The sequence below is a fragment of the Plutella xylostella genome, chromosome 8, assembly GCF_932276165.1.
Source record: "Plutella xylostella chromosome 8, ilPluXylo3.1, whole genome shotgun sequence".
In the NCBI taxonomy this organism is placed as follows: domain Eukaryota; kingdom Metazoa; phylum Arthropoda; class Insecta; order Lepidoptera; family Plutellidae; genus Plutella; species Plutella xylostella.
In genome coordinates, this window is record NC_063988.1 from 3,315,818 (window position 1) to 3,333,659 (window position 17,842).

A 17,842-nucleotide genomic window follows, 5' to 3' on the forward strand; every position below is an offset into this window, starting at 1 on the left:
TATTTATCCTTTCAAAATCGAGAATCGGCATATACTTAAACATAAGTTTACACGTAATTTCATAATATATCACTAACTAAATGTTTAGTACTTAGTATTTTGCAATTACTTGGTAATTAGTAAGATAACAATTTAATTACATAATAATAATACTTCATATTTTTTCGTAAATGTAACGGAGATTATGAGTAAGAACCATTTCTTCAGGGCAGATAGCAAACAAAGTACAATTTCTATTCAACCTTACAAAAAAACCTTTCAGTTTATTAGAAAAGTGGTATTATATGCGGAAACAGTATATTTACTCGAAATTTTGAATACATACATACCTACATATGCACTCACGACTGTAATCCCCGAAGGGGAAGTCAGAGGTGGCTCACAAGCGAGCCACCCATTTTTCGCAGCGCATTTGCGAAATTTTAAAATACTTACTTATTGGAAAAATATTATTTTTTTGATTGATAAGTTCATTTTTAGATATTTGAATTTCACTAATTCATAAAAGTCGTAATAAAGTCATAACAGAAGTTGATCATGACGGTTGGGCCACCCTCTATATATCAGTTCCATAATATGTATATCTATAAGTACCTATATCACTTTTGCAATACCTTTTACATTTATTAAAGTATGAATTACTAAAGTTAGTAATTTCCTTAGCTAGGAATAATACGTAACAACTACAGATAAATAAATTGTAGTTTTACAACATAACAATAAAAATACATGTCGTCACTTTGACATGAAAACTACATAATTACTGTAGAGTCTACTGAAATCTGAAACATTGGACAGAATGATTTTAATCCTTCCTAACTAATATTATAAATGCGAAAGTAACTGTGTCTGTCTGTTACTCTTTCACGCCAAAACTACTGAACGGATTTGAATGTAATTTGGTATATATGTTACTGTAAAAGCCCGAACAACGGTAAATCCTAGGATTTACCAGTAAATCTTAGGATTTACCAACATGAGTTGGTAAATGTAAGGATTTGTGAAAATGGGTCATTTTTTTCGGGCTTTTACCATTAGAATTTGGTAAATGCTAGGTTTTACCACTGACACCTAGTAAAAGTTGGTTTTGGGAATAAAACAAAGATTAATTATTACCTATTCATTTATTTCAATCAAAAAATAAATTATTTTCTTTCAGAATTTATATTATTTTTTATGAACAGTCATTTTAATAAGGTTAGTTATAAGTTATAAGTTATCATCATCATCACGACTCATTACGTCCCCACTGCTGGGGCACGGGTCTCCTTCCAATGAAGGAAGGGTTTCGATCTAGTCCACCACGCTGGCCTAGTGCGGGTTGGTGGACCCCAACACAAGCAAGCTTGTGCTGAGCGAGTTGTCGGGTAAGTGGGCAACCCGACTGTCAGACGTTTTCAAGCCGCCCGAAGGCCTCTGACTAGGCTTAACGACTGCTGCCGAAGCAGCAACCGGGACCCACGGCTTAACGTGCCGTCCGAAGCACGAAAGCATCCAGAAAAGAACCACTTGAAATCGGTCACCCATCCAATGGCTGACCATGCTGGTTGTTGCTAAACCTCAGTGATCAGTTTCGATCACTGCAGCCCGCTCGACTACGGACGCTTTGTTCGACTACGGAGGTTATAAGTTATAACCTGGCTTTTTCAACATTTACCGTGCCTTAATGTAAATCCTAAGATTTACCAAGTGAATAGTGGTAAAAGTGCGAATCGCAAAATCTTTCGGGCTTTTACCATTAAGAGTTGGTAAATCTTAGGTTTTACGCGTAAATCTTAGGATTTACCGTTGTTCGGGCTTTTACAGTAACATATATACCCTGGGAAAGAAAATAGGCTACTTTTTATCCCGGAATCCCCACGGGAAAACTTTTAAAGGCGAAGCGAAGCGCGCGGGAACAGCTAGTATGGTATAAAAAATACAAGCAGGAATTTATCAAATGGATAGTAACCTAAACGGTAAACGTAAAATACATTAAAATGCATAAGTAATATGTACTTATATATATCTAAACGCTTATTGTCTTAAAACCAAAAATGCACACCTAATAGCTTCTAAAATTAAAACAGGATAAAGCCAAAATATGACCAGGATAACGGTAAATGGCTAATAGCCGAGAAATCGTTAATAGATTTAGCTTATCACCTCGGAATGCACCGGAAGAACAAGATATTCAATGTTCGCCAATTTATTAAAAAAAAACTGCACTGGCCAAATGAGCACTGCCATATAAATCAAGCAAATAATTCAATGCCAAATAAACATCATATTTTTATGAATATATACAGGTAGTACAGCTACGACTAGTTTAATTCACTTTACTAGCTGCTGCGTCTAAGTTTTACCAGTAAGAATTGAATGCGGTACTTACTGTAAAAAGTTAACTACTTTTTACATACAGAATGTTGCAAAAGGGATGAGTACAGTAAGCCGAAAGGGGATGACTCAGAGTCAGGGGGTAATTTTGAACAACCTTTGTTCTACGACTTTCAAAATGTTCGCGAAATAACAGCTACTGTCAGTTTGAAGGTAAAGCGATAGCAGGAAGATTAGACCACAAACCCCCAGGTTCGATCCTCGGCCGGCGCTCATTGTGCCAAACCAGATCTTCGGGTCTTGGATGTACCTACTCGCAAAATGCTGCATTCTTATTATTACTTTGGGAATAAAACATAAAACAAGGGCGAAATGCAAAAGTTTCTATAGAATAAAATCATCCTCCTATGAAAGAATCTAAGTTGATAAGTGGTACCTACTTAACTAAACTAACCAGTGTTGTACTAGACCTGAAAAAAATGGTTAAATTCCACAAAATTTTCTCTAAAGAGGTTAAGTGATAAGTGCGGAAGATGAACAAGTTTGCAACAGATAATTGCACATTTCATAAATAGAATTGCAGTTAGGGTCATCGTCTTATTTTCCTGTTTGCAATCAGAACCTATGAAGGTACCTTCCACATCCTTTGTTGAGGATATTTTTGTAATTCTCCGGAATCTTCCGGCTTTGGAAATATTAGTTGTTATAATGATTGTATGCACACGCAACTATGGAAAAATTCTACTGGGAACCCTAAAATTCACTACCAAGATTGACATAGATTTCCCATTAATAATACATACTTTACAAACCGTCTAGCTAAAAGTTATCAGAGCAGACTGACTACTAAATACAATGAAGAGAAAAGTAGGTTACGCCTTTAATATACTGCCAGTGCCATACCCTACAAACTCTAACTACAACACCGGGCCATCCAGGTCCCAAAAGTAGTACCTATCGACCGGAAACTTATGAACCTCACGAAACAAGAGATGCTAAGTTATGGAAGCTCGGGACGAGTGATCGCGACTCGGGTGCTGGCTGAACGCACTCTGCCAGCGAGTATATAAGCGCCGGCTTTATCACTGGCCCATCAATATATTGCAGGCAGGCACAGCGTACACACCATTCCAAATTCAAATAATATTTTTTTCTTTTTTCAAATCTCGTGTGTGTTGGTGGAAAAGAAAGCCGAGAGCTTTTGTTTTGTTGTCTTCAGGAGCTAAATCAGGTAATTAGTTATGTTATTATTGTTAAGGATGCGGTGATACAGTGTGAAGCTTTTTGGGTGATAATAATAGATTTACAAGATATAGGAAGTTTCGTAGTCTGTCAGATTTTCAGGAGTAAGTACTTTCATATATTTTTTATACTTACAATGTCAAAGCCTGCTTCACACAGCATCATCGTATATCAAAAAGTCTGCTATTAAAGTTTAAAAAAAATGTGAAGATCCGGTGACTCGATTAGTGTGGCTTAAATGTGAAAAGTTTAAAGTAAAAAGTTTAGCGCGCAGTTCGGGCAACAATGGGGAGCCCTTCACGGTAGGGTGGCCGGCGCGCCTCGGAACAAGCCCGCCGGAACGTCGACTGTCATTGATAACCATTTACAGAGAAAATCCCAAAAATAAGGTACTACTCCAAATTACTAGCAGTATGACTCTCAATTACTAAACATGCATGTGACGATGTCATCTTCGCGGAGGTACAGTCCACAACATAAATGAGATTCCACCCCAGGCTCAAACAGTTTGATCCTAATAATGCTGTTTTACATACAAACTCTAATGATTAATACTATTCTTCATAACATTTCTCACTTTATTGGACCTTATTAGAAATATATCACAAAGGGTTAGGTTTACCCTAGGGGTGGAGACGTATCTCATTTGTTGACTGTACCTACAAGATTACAAAGGGTATTAGTACCTAATGCAAGTGTGCGATCTGAGGCGGCCAAGCGCATCGGACGTGTGAGTCGGGTGACCAATTGATTAAAGTGACGCACAATACCTAAATTCGAGTTTTTCTATTTTCATAAAATTTACTTTAGTACACTAATTTGGATTTTTTATCCAAAGAAATTTGAACGTAGGACTGTAAATCCTGGAAATGTACTCCAAAAAAAATACGGCTCTGAACGGTAAATAACACGCAGTGCAAAACCTTCAAAATGTCATCGGAAATAAGCATAATTCGAGGAAAAATCCGCTGATGAGCTGGCCGCAATGGACCGTATAGCTTTAATTGCCGACTGGAGCGAAACTAAAATTCAATAAAACCTTGTCATTGGTACACTCCAATAAAATATACATGAGTACGTAGTAATATTGTAGGCGCTACCTCAGAATCTCAGATGTGGAAACCAGGATAAATGGAAATGGAACTCTACAAAAATCTTACGACTTAAGTATTCAATCGCATGACTACTATCCATACTATCCAGTAATTAATTGAACAAGAATATTCAAGAGACAGAGATATATTTATTGAAATTACTAAACCATTAACTACTCACAAAATTTAGTAAGGCAGGCAAATTAATAATGAAATGAAAAATGTCGGAAACATTATACTGAGAGACTAGGGAAATAAAAAGTAGAACAGTTAGAGCTGAAAACGTGAAAATTAAACTTAAAATATAACAGGTTGCTGAGTGAAATCTGAATACATTTGGTGGACACAGTAATACTCCCGTCAGTCAGTGTATGGTATCGCATGACGCATTCACGGCGATTTGCGCGTTTCGTATAATTCCATGGCACGTGCTTCGAGAAACCATAAAACATCCGAGTGACATCCCACCGGCCACCAAGGACACCGGTAATCCCATCGATACCTGAGGCCGCGCCAATCAATCATGGTAAACAACGTATTTTCAACAAATAATAGAGCATAGGAGATTTTATTATGAAGCTTTTGTAAGTTCTATGGATACGGGGGATAGTGCATAAAACACAAAATACGAAACTTCTAGATTCTTAAAAGTATTGAGACCTAATAAAATTATTATTATAATAAACACTGCCACCTTGCTGAAGGCCCAATTAAAATTTTACGATCCTAATCAAGACATCAACGATAAAGTTTTTGAGACCATCAAACATTGCAAGAATATTTATGCTTGTTTTCCAGAGATCTGGTTTCCTTTATGTATCAATTTTAACATAGTGTCTAAGCAAACAATTAGGCATTGTATAGAAAAATGTAATATTATGGCAGAGACTCAAGGCTCGGACGTCTGGTCGTCGCTATTATCCGTGAAACAAGCTATAATGGAACAAATCTTGTCAGTGCCACGGGTATTAACTCCAACAAAGCCTATGCTAATCATAATCTGTGCCATTACGGGCTAACATCCAGCAAGATATTTGGACGAACAAGGTCAAAGCTCCGGTCCAAGGATTGCATTTTGCATTTTCTCAAAGAATTTTAAAAACACTCATTCCTCACAATCCGGACTGTAAATTGTTTAAGGACCACCAAATTGTAATTATGATTACGAGTCACAAAATAAATTAAGGTCGTAGCAGTAAAAGTAATAAATGACATTCCATTTTTGTACGGTGAATTCAAGTTTCTAAAACTAACTCCTATAACGGCAAAATAAATTAAAAATAGAGAAATGCAAATTGTATTGACAATTTGTCGTCAAGGGAAATGGCAGTTTGCAGAAATTTTGCCCGGGCTTCGTTTGGTTGTCAGATTATTGACTGCAATAATAATTATATTCGTCTTTGTAGTTATTTTAACTACATCAAGACATTTGTATGAAGTTCTTATGCCGGAATCATAAACACTCCAATGGCTTCCACCTTCAACCTTTTTTTGTTCTATGGCTTCGAATAGTTCGATGACTATCAATAATAATAAGTAGATCTTTTTCCTTGCCAATAAAAATATTATTCAGAATTTCAAAGAACCTTGAAGTGTTTTATTAGTTCTATTTAGAACATAGGGAAAACTGACCAAGTAGGTCTACAATCAAGTGTTAGTGTAGGAAAATTTCCAAAATATCAAAGATCAATAAATGATGGGTAAACAAAACCCGCTAAACGGTGTGACAAACAGATAAGAAGTACCAGGCAAACATAAGTTTTTCGGATGCACTTCACACCTAGACGAGACTCGACAGACAGGCTCAAATTCCGTTATGCAAACTACAACTTGACCACAGCTCTTCCGCTGGCATTGACCCAAGTAACCGCATATACAGTATGCACTATGCACTCAGCGAAGAAAATCACGACTGCTATTAAAAACTCATTTCAGTAAACCTTCTCTTGCGTTCGTCGCGCCATGTACAGATGCACTAAGACTTGTACCTGATTTACCGATTCTTGTTTTGTGGCTCCCGATCGCGCACTTGTTTTAACTTTTGACACCGATTTTCGGATTCATAAAATTACATCTGACACTAATTACTTCGTAAATACTACTTCATTTTGTTTTGAAAATATGAAAACATAAACAATCATTTTGTAATTATTTAAATGCTGATGAAAAATTATCGTTTTACGCGACAGTTAGTTAAGTGTCGTCTTTTAATGCGCAAACGTATTCGATTACTTACTTACTGTGCCTGCCTTGTTGCAAAACTGATAAAATGTTTTCTTCACCTAGCCTGTACCGAGGTTTATCTAGAAACCTTTCCACAGTGAGGTGTGCCGTTAATTTCAATATTCCTCTTATGATAATGTCATAAATAACGTGCGCATTGTCTGTTCCATCCATCATGAAATTGACAATTTGATTTATGCTTCCCAAGTGCGGTGCAGCGACATGGAGACATTATTGTATCGGATAATAGGTTCGATCCGTCCAATGGCTCGACAATGAACCGTGGGTCGGCGTTGCACAACCAACCTACTTCTCACTTAACGGGTTTCAACACATCAATAGTAAGCCCAAGCTTATACGGGCTACAAAGTTCATACGAGTAAAAAACTTCCCGAACGCAAAACTAAAAGCTCTACGCGTAGGTATACTATCTTACATTTTCTTTACGTTTAACTTAGTAAGTCGCTTAGGTTGTTATTATATATTCATAATAACAAAAAAGATTTTTTAAAGCTCTGCAAAGTACATAATATATACTCTTGTTGGCCTTTGTAAAGGATCGGTTTAGAGTTCTGCTCATTGCTGCGTCTTCCGTGGAGTATCATTTTATACTTGAAGGCAAAGCACCTTATCATGTCTACCAATAAATAAGCACCAGTAAATCTAATGCAGCTTTGAAATCTTCCAGAGATGCATTTCCCAACATTACATAAAATTTAAATTAATCTTAAATCTATTAGTTGCGTTTCCCAAGAATGCATTCTGGTGGAGAAAGTCAAACCCGTTTGATGTGTTGTAATTGTCATATCTTCCAAATATATGGAATACTGTAGACTTGTAGAGGTAGGGAATTTCTTAGTATCCTCATCTGCATAGGGAAGACATTGGAGGCACCTACTAGACGGTCATCGACTCCGCCGGACCGCAGCCTCCGCGCGACCGTGAGCTAGCACTAAACTATTCCTAAACAAATACTAGTTGTAGCTTTTAGAATGTTGCTTATCAATAATTAATGACGACCTATTCTTAGCCTTTAGGTAAATATTCGGAAAGGATTAATTTATTGATCATCTTTACCGCCGTATCTAGTGAGATATGCGATTTGCGATGCACCTCTAGTAAATACTCGTGCATAGTGGTCCTCGGTTACAATGAATCACGCTAATACACTAATTGCTTTACTGCTACAATAAGTTGAATTGATGAGTGACCTACACTACCTAACCTAAACCTAGGTCTAGCTGGAATTCTATAAAATGTAAACGCACCTTGGTACATAGGCCGATCACGATCGCTCGCCACGGCTCAGGCATCCTCGGCTGCTATCAAGCCGCATCGTGAGCGCAGCAAATGCACCAGAGAGGAGTAAAGTAACAGATAATTATGGTGCTATTATGATTACCGTATACATTGCTCACCTTACGGCCTCGTAACATTTAGTAACAAACATTGCACGATCTGATATTGATGATTTATTAATTCAGCAAAATACGCGTCAATAAAAGTAACAATAAATAATCAAAACTCGACAAGAGGTCCGCATGCCGCAGCCTTGTGCAACAGTCGCCATGACAATGCGGCCTTGAACCGCATCGGTTAGGAATATGCAACAGAATTTGATATTTGCATAGAACTCAGTATAAAATCAATAGCTGATCAAATTGTCTGGATTTCGCTGGGTGTATGCGTTTCGTAAAATTGCTCGCTCAACCGTGTCGTGTGATGAAACGAGAGTCGCGCGGTAGTTCACTATCAATGGGCTCGGCGGTACCTAGGTCGCGGAAATAAGGGCATCATGAAATATACACTTATCTCCATAAGTTCAAGATGAGTTGGAATTTTGTAACATCACGTGGAAGGGACCGCGAGTAGCAGACGGGGCCCGCAATTTTTTTCATTGGCGCAACGAGCCGGCTCGCTGGGCTTCAATTGGAAGATTGGTCAAGTTGTGTGGGAAGACGCCAATTCTTGCCCTCCGCCGGCCGAGGATATCCTTCCAGAAAGTAAATAAGCCTAACTACTGTAGGGACAATGTACTCGACACGTGGCGATCCCGAATTTAGATGTTGCGGGGAGAAATTTTTTGGCGCTCGCAACTCGAAACAAATTCATATCAAAATAAAGTACGGTCATATAATTTTTTTTCTTTGATGAAAGAGTAAGATCGTATTTTTATAAGACTTGGTAATCATTACTCGACAATATATTTCGATTTGTTTGTTATTTGCTGTAAAATAAATTGCCATTGCAATGTAGGAATCCTTATAAAATCTATGGAAAATTAAATTAAAATTAATTCAATTAACGAAAATTAAGGAAACATGTTTAAAAACTGTTTTAGGTATCATCTAATATACTTAGGTATGTTTTCGTGCAATTTCAAATACAAAACAGCTTTAAAAGTGTAAGATGGTGTAAGGTTATTGGACCGAGCCTAATGTTGCGAGAAGGCGATGTCCAACACTCCTGGGACAAATGCACATATGTACCTAGAACCTGTATATGTTCAGCCGAATTCACTGTTTCTCTTTATGTAGGTACTTAAATTATCTTCTTTTTCCAAACGAACCTACAATTTAAAACAGTTTTAGCAACCGTCGTAATAAATATTGTAAACTAATGCGATACCCTGTCGTCAACATTTTGCATCGCATTATCGTAACCCTTTATAGCCACTTATCCTATTCCCGCTCGCCACTCGCTCAGTGGGTGCATCATTTGTCCCACGATTATAAATGTCAATAAGGCCTCCTTGCATGATCGAAGAGCTCCCTGCTTGCTATAAATAAACCTCTGGTCTAGTGGTTAGCGCCCCGCGGCCGCAGAATCAATAAAAGTAGCTATCATCAGCACCGCAGCTATTATGATCGTGAAGTAAGCGACGCGTAATAACCAGTAACTTCGCGGGCCCAGTTACGAAACCGGCCCTCATTACATATTGAACTTGAATCGCCGACCGGCCGCGCCGGACGCCATAAAAATAAATACGACCATATCAGATGGTGCACCTTCAAATAAAAATAAAATTCAGAGCCTGTTTTAATCAGCTGCGAATACTTTGACGCTACTGCGTCTATACTTAGTCGAATACAGTCTGAGTCATGCATGCATCCAATATTCACCGACTCGATTCAATGAGACAGTTAAAATTCTGTTAATGTGCCGTCTACGTCAGGCGGATCATCCATAATTCTAACGCGCGTGTCTAGAATTCCGTAACCGAGCTTTGATGAATAAAATAGCGAATCGATAGTACGAACTGACCACGGCGCGGGACGCACATCCTGTGCAATTATAAATAGGACACCACTGCAGGACCCGTCGGTAATCTCATGCAAATCACTGCCGCAGCAACCTAACTGCCCCCAGCAATAACCCATAAAAGTAGGGCTGCAAAAATAGCGCCATGTTCCGCGAAAGGAAATCACAGTAAATCAATATAATGATAGGTCGGGGAGCCTGTTGGTTATTTCAAGATGATTATCCACTTGCAGGCCATCATCTATTCAGAGTGCGGCGCCGGACCGCATTCCTGGAGCTTCGCCTTAATGCCCACCTTCGACTATCTAGCAGCTATAAATAGAGCCCCTATCGGGGTGCTCTAGCTAATGGGAAATAAATAAGCTTCTGGACTAGACATTATTGCAAACAGCCTTTCCCATACACCTTATAAACAACGCAACATAATATGGCACACTACTACTTTTTATAACAAAGAATAATTGAAACATCATCTAGTTTCACGATAGGTATATCATATGCTTTAGGTATTGGTGGTGTATGTGGGTACTTGGTATATGTAGATATGTACTATAAATAACGATTTCTGCTCAAATAGTTTACATCCTACTTATGCATATCAGCCCACAATGACTAGAAGCTACTCGACGAGTCTATAGGCCCTAAGATGATTTGATCTTAATACAAAAATTGCTGCAAACTGCCTCGGCGCGCCAATGCCAGCCGTCTCGTAACATTGGCCTTACCGGTCTTACGACTTGTCGGCGCTGTCTGTTAGATTGGTACGCAATTCTAACTTTATTTTTTCATTCCATTTCAGAATGAAGCTGTTATTATTATGCATGGCGCTGGCGGCGGTGGCGCTCGCCAAGCCGGTCGCTGAGACTAAAACTGAAGAAGTGGTAGCGCCCGTCCCCGCGCCGGCGCCCGAGGTGAAGAGTGCTCCTGCAGCCGTCAGCGAAGCCAATGCCGAGAGTGCAGCGCAAGCCACTAATGAAATCACACCCAAGGCAGCTGAACCCGTAGCTCCCAAAGAAGAGCCCAAAAAAGAGGAAGCCTCAAAACCTATCAAGGAAGAAGCTCCCAAAAAAATTGAGAAAGAAGAAAAGAAAGAGGAACCTCAAGCGAAAGCTGCCCCTATTGAAGAGAATGCCGAGCCCGCTGTGGTCAAAGAAGTGACTCCTGAAGCCCCCGCGGCCGCCAGCGACGACAAGCCCGCTGTAGCTGCTGCTGCACCCGCTGCGAAGGAGGCTGAGAAGGAGCCCGAAGTACCGTCTGTGCCCGCTGCCAAGAGTGCCATTGTAGACGAAAAGAAAGAAAAACCTGAGGTCGCCAAACCAGAGCCGGTCAAGGCGGAAGAGAAGCCTGCTGAAAAACCCGCTGACGCGAAACCTATTGATGACAGCCTCCGTGTAGTCCGCGACACTGTTGACGACAAGAAGAAGGCCGAAGCTGCCAAGGAAGAGAAATCGGCTGAGCCCATCGCAGAAGCTGAAGCACCCAAAGTAGAGGCACCTAAAGCCGAAGCTGTAAAGCCTGAGCCTGAGAAAGAAATTAAGAAGGATGAGCCCGCCGCAGAAATTGTAGCCAAGAGTGCCGCGCCCGTAGAAGAGGCCCCGAAGGAAGTGGTTGCTGCTGAAGAGAAGAAAGTGGAAAAACCCGAAGCTAAGTCGGTTGTGAGCGAGCCCGCTGCCAACGCTGCCGCTGTAAGCGAAAAGTTAGAAGGCAAGACTGATGTGATCTCAGAAGTCAAAGCCGAGGAAGTAAAGCCCGAGTCTAAGCCTGAACAGAAATCTGAGATTAAGGCTGAGCCAATCAAGGAGAACAAGCCCGAAGAGAAGCCCGAGGCCAAGCCCGAAGGTAAATCTGACATCAAGCCCGAAGAGAAAGTAGCTGCTAAAGTAGAAGAGGTCAAGCCTGCTGAGAAGTCAGCTGTAAAGCCCGAAGAGATCGCCAAGCCCGCCGACAAAGCCGAACAGAAGCCCGAGGAGAAGGCAGCCAAGCCTGAGGAAGCCAAACCAGAGGAGAAGAAGGAGAGCCAACCAGAGACAATGGACGAGAAGCCAATGGGAGATGCGCCGTCGAAGAGCTCGGAGGAGAGCGAAGAGGACGTCAGCGCGGAGAAGCCCAAGGCCAGCGCCGAGTCCTCCGAGGAAAGTTCAGAGAAGAAACCCTAGATTTAGATATACCTAGCTAGTATAGTTGAGTGCCAGGCAGCGGCAGGCGCGTATCGACAGCCCCTCGACACGCGCCCCCCGCGCCCCGCGACCCCCGCGGTCGCCAGTGAACCAGTGTTCGTGAACCGATTCACTACATCTAGAGACTTATTTAAAAATGCCTTAACATACAAAATTACCCACGATGTAATTATCACTGAAAATAAATTATCGAATCTCCAATAGAGTTAGTTAATAAGTAAAATAACTAATAAATATGTTTTTTTATATAATATATAAATAAATTGTTGTTTTAATTCACTATCTGGACCCAATTTATGTCAAAATATCATCTCATCATTTCCCTTCTATCGGTGGAAATCAGTGCATATTATAGTACGCTCCGACTCCTGACTAGTTATCATGTACAATAATAGTTCCGTTAACAAACCTCATTACTCAAATAAGTCCTTACCTTCACACAAAGGAGGTTGAATACCCAAGCCGAAATTAAGAAACAGAATAATAAAAGAAAGTAGTGGTACCTCATTGGTGAGCATGCGGCAGGCCAGCACCCCCAGCGACCACCAGTCGGCAGCATGTCCGTACGGCTCCCCACTCAGCACCTCTGGAGCTGGTGACAAATAGAGGTAGATCAATATTGTAGGCTGGATTTACATAGACTGAGCTGCAGAAAGGAACTTTATGCTAATGTCGAACTTTGCCTTGCTTTGACAGGATACAGACAGAAAGACACAGCAGACACAGACATAGAGTTCCTTTCTGCAACTCAGCATTATTAGAGTCACAGAATTCATAAGCATAAGTACGGAGGAACAAGTACAAAAACAGATTGGTTGTTTTACCAACTCATAGAAAAAAATATTTAGGAAGGTAAGTTTATCTAAGGGAAACATTCATAACAAATATGGACCATGAAATATATCGTATAAGTAAATTACGATTAGAGCCAATTAAAAGATAAAATCACACAGCAATATTCATAATTATTTAACATCTCAGAAACACCATTCATACTTCCTGTGCTCACGTCACTAGCAGTCCTTGCCATTCACAACATTGAACTTAATTAGCTTAATAATAAGATTCAATTTTACTTATCTAATGGGCCCGGTACTGGTAGCGGTAGCACACGAAGTCTTCAGGAAATTCATTAACACTTCACTGACACAAGGAGGTGTCCGACAACGATAACTTTGTAATGGGAAAAGATCGGAGATTAGTGTAAAACGTATGTCACAAAATCAGATATTACCAAATTACAAAGAATAACGTTACTGTTGCCCTAGCAAACTTTTTTTTGTGTAGGCACTCGTTTCTGTTGCAAAGTTAACGATGTCGGACCATATTGTATTCGGACTTTATATTGACGACCTAGTTATCGCTATAACATACAAAGTAGCGCCTCTAGCGGTACCTAAACATCTTGAAACAAATTACAGAAGATGGAGAGGTATGCAGGATGAAAACGCTGACATTCATGCGTAAATTACCGAAACTTATAGATTGTCGGAGTACTGCACAAGGTAGGTATTATAATTTATTATTATAACTATATCTTGTCATATATCTTAAAATTTGTATTATGGGTGTCTAGCCTGAAATAAATGACTATTTATTTTATTATAAGGCATTAGCCGGAACGATCCGCACGATGTTCTGGATAGCTTTGTTCATAATACCTAAGCATAAATTTCAGCAAAAACGTTGAATGATATTTCTAATTTAAAAGCGTAACGTCAACCACAAATAATAAAACCTAAAATCTCGAAATTCTTCTAGAATACTCGTATTATGATAGGGTTTATAATGAAATTCGTCTATTAGTGAGAAAGTTTGTAGATGCAGTTAAGGGCCTGCAAGGGGTAATCGAGGGTTGGCATTGTCATAGAATTATGTAGTAAACGATGCTCTACAACCTTGAAAAAAATCACACAGGTAGCCGAAGAGTCTAGCTAGGTGCTGAATGATTCGAATTCAAGTAAATGATTATGGATAACTGTAAATAAAATTCAGAATATGACGAAAAACCAGAAAATCACACTCCCGTATTGTAACAACTTTGTCGTAATTATTAAGAATTTTCATATGATTTTTATCATATTATAAAGTTAAAGGCTTGGACTAGGCGCTAAATACCTTGTTTTTTAATAAACACACACTTATTTTGTGTAAATTAATCCCAAACTTGAGCAATTTTTTTCCCTCAAATCTTCATACAAATATCTATGGCGGCTTTCTGTGTTATAAAATCATAAACACAAGTGACGTTTGACTCAGTTGGCCGCTGGCCTCCAAAGAAGGGTCACGTCGGTTTAGGCAGCACTGACAGCTCGCGATCTTATCGTGTACAGATACAAAATCACTGCACATTGGTTGTCATTGCACTTTTTCAACTTTTATGACACCAACATAATTTGATTTGAAATTGAGGAAGCATATTTCTTCCAGTATATTCAATACATTAAATTAAATTAGATAGTGTGCAATATTCTCGTGACATTACAGTCTCGTAAAGGTCTGATGGCAGGAATATAGCGAATGGATCTAAGTGATGACAATACGCACGAACATTAGGTTAGGGATCAAAAATACAGTCTCTTGGTGCTGGTTGAGGTATGGTCTCGTGAGGATCTGATGAGGGCAGTAACACGGTGGTGGCTCAATTTTATTTCAAAGATGTTAATAGCTAAAAGCATCGAGTTTAGGCTATTAAGTATGTTTTTCAGAGAGAGAGAAAGAGATTTTATTTTTCCTCTGGATGTGTTAGGTTTACTGGGTTTACTAAGTTCATTCTGTTAATGGCATCAAGTTGTTATGTGTTCATAAGTAATTATTATTTATTAACAAAATGATGTTGGTTCTCCACGAAAATGTAAAAATAAAAATAAAATAAATAAAAATAAATTCGTAACGTAAAATTGTCAATGACGGAATTTCTTCTATAGACAGTAGCCTAGACAGTAGATTTGAAGATAAAGATACATTTATTCGACACATAGACAGCAACAACAAAAAAAATACAGATTTAAAGAAAAGAAACACATACTTATACAAAACAACAAAGAAAAAAAAGGAGTCCTTCGTCAAGTCGCGCGCCTTAGAGTCGCGCGCCACGCGAGTTGGCATCTTCTGTTTTTTTATATCGTCAACTCGCGAGCCCATGTAAAGTACGGTCAGATGCAAACGAATTGAAACTAAAAAATATAGTTAAATATTGTCTCCCTGGCTGATTAGCATAAGAAGGTACCGACTAGACAGTCGCCATTAAAGAAGATGCTTTGATTTCGGGATAAAGATACAATAAAGCCTCTGTTGGAAGTGCGGAATAAGGCAAAAGGGGATGTGACCTATGACGCATGATACCCAAGTTTGCTATCTCTCTCATGCCGTGCGCAAATTTTACCTGCCATAGCTATGTCCTTGTTTTTGTTGCAAAAACCGTCATTAAAACTACATTGTTTTAGTGATGTCGTTTTAGTGTTACTCCTAATTCGAAGCAGAGATGTACAGTGCATTACTTACAGCGCAAAAATATTAAAATGTGGCAGTTTTTACTGTTTTTTATGTATTGTGGGGGTAAGCCTATAATAAATTAACTTTACTATATTACCAAGTCTACTTTGCCGTAATATAAACACAGTGTTACGTTTTCGTTGTGTTACCGTTACATTAAATATCGAATTAGCACTAAAATTTAAAACAAATTTCGTTTATTTCATTGGTCAAAGAGACAGACCTAACTGTAAGAATTACTTCCAGGAAGTTCATCGCAAGCAGGTCCATTTAGTAATAAAATTGCACATGAAATCATAACATCCCAGCAAGGAAAGTCGGTACTGCTTCGTGCAGGTTATAAATATAACAAAGACCGAACAAATAAAAATGGTTGGTGTTCGCAGAGAACAGTTTGCCAAGCGAGATTAATTACTGATTTTATTTTAAAGTAAAGTCCTATAAAATACCCTATACATTTTAAGTAGTTACCTTAAGCATAATAAATTATTACTTTTGTGGTTGACTCTACATATTTTCACAGTCGAGCGAGTTCACGACAAAAAAAGTAGGTTAATACGGGAGGGGCAACTTGCGCGTGGCGCGCGAGTCTAAGGCGCGCGACTTGACGAATGACTCAAAAAAAGGATACACATCAAAATAACTGGAAAAAATATAAGCCCCAATTTACTTGTGTGGGACAGGGAGTACCATAATATTTTTTTTGGGGTACTCCCCATCTATGCGAAATATCAGCTTGATATCTTTACCCGTTTCTGAGAAAAAGGGCGGTGACAGACAGTCAGTCAGACAGACGGACAAAGAGATCCTATAACGGTTGCTTTTTTTCTTTTGACGTTCGAAACCCTAAAATTAAGTAAAAATATTATGCTGCTACCAAAAAATGTACTTAAAGGTATTGAAAAAGCGGTATACAGGGTTATTGGTAAGTAGACCTGATCCTTTCAGGAGGTGATAGAGGAAGGCATTTCCAGTCGATTATACCCTATAATTCATTATCCGAAACTTAACCATTTCTAAGATATTTAATATTTAAAGATTTTTTGAATTTTTGCCAAAATTTCATGTTTAAAACCGAAAATAAAAAAACTAGCCATATTTCAATACTTTTTTTGTTTGTTTTGAATTAGTAACATCTTAATAAACTTATTAAAATGATCAAATGTGCATTATTTGACTTAAATTAGACACAATACCTCAAAATAGATAAACATTTTTTAAAAATATTCAAAACCTAAAAAGAAATAAGTTAAATTAAAAAAGAATTTCATACAACAATTTTTTGTGCACTTCAGCTTAAAAACATTGTCAACTTATAAGCTTTCAAATGAGATATTTCAATATCAAATCGATTTAGGTATCACCAAGATATGGCCAAAACAATCAGAAAAGGTGGACAAAATTCAACAGAAAAACTAACAAAATTAGCGCAATTTAAAGGTAAAAAGTGTGATGGTTTTCAGTCCTGTTCACTTAAGTATGGAAACCCCTGTTGAGTTTTCTTGACAAGTCCCAATGTTAATGGAAAGTATCGTAGGCGGGGACCAGCAGAGGGTTCACCATTTGGCTGAATGTTACTTAGAAAACGGCCTTGAGTGGCGGTCAAGTTGTTCCCCGCCTGCGATACTTTCCATAAACATTGGGACTTGTTTTCATGTTTTTAGCGTACAGTCGGGTTTTTCGTTTGTTTATAATTGCAATTTTTTTATTTGTACCTTTTTAGTTGTTTTTATTTTATGAAATTTTACGTCAGTAGTTCATGATCATTTTTTATTTCAATAATTTTGGTGTTGTTATTTAAATACCTTCAATATGCATATTTTTGTAATGTGAAAATCAAGCCCTTTCATTTGATACCTTACACGGCAAAGTTGAATTATTATTTTTTCGATCATCACGTTATGTCCTCTAGAGGGCGCTATGTACATTTTAATGGAACGTCACATAGCCTATAACCATCGCGCCATCAATACGCTTCTAACAATACCTCATACATCAAAATAGAAACTTTGTTGGGCATGTGACTTTTTACCA

At 38.6% G+C, this 17,842-nt stretch overlaps 2 protein-coding genes across 3 annotated transcripts in view; one reads left to right on the top strand and one right to left on the bottom strand.

Annotated features, from left to right (window-relative positions):
- Positions 1-17,842, bottom strand: part of LOC105392105 (autophagy-related protein 101) — a 52,484-nt gene that overhangs the window by 20,238 nt on the left and 14,404 nt on the right. For both annotated transcript variants that reach the window (XM_048622824.1, XM_048622823.1), the window contains exon 7: positions 12,817-12,905. In XM_048622824.1, the coding sequence (XP_048478781.1) occupies positions 12,817-12,905 (89 nt within the window). The remainder of the gene's footprint in view (positions 1-12,816; positions 12,906-17,842) is intronic.
- LOC119692963 (triadin) lies at positions 3,423-12,576 on the top strand. The gene is made up of 2 exons (XM_038114681.2): positions 3,423-3,547; positions 10,936-12,576. The coding sequence occupies exon 2, from the start codon at positions 10,937-10,939 to the stop codon at positions 12,290-12,292; it is 1,356 nt and encodes a 451-aa protein (XP_037970609.2). The 5' UTR covers positions 3,423-3,547; position 10,936; the 3' UTR covers positions 12,293-12,576.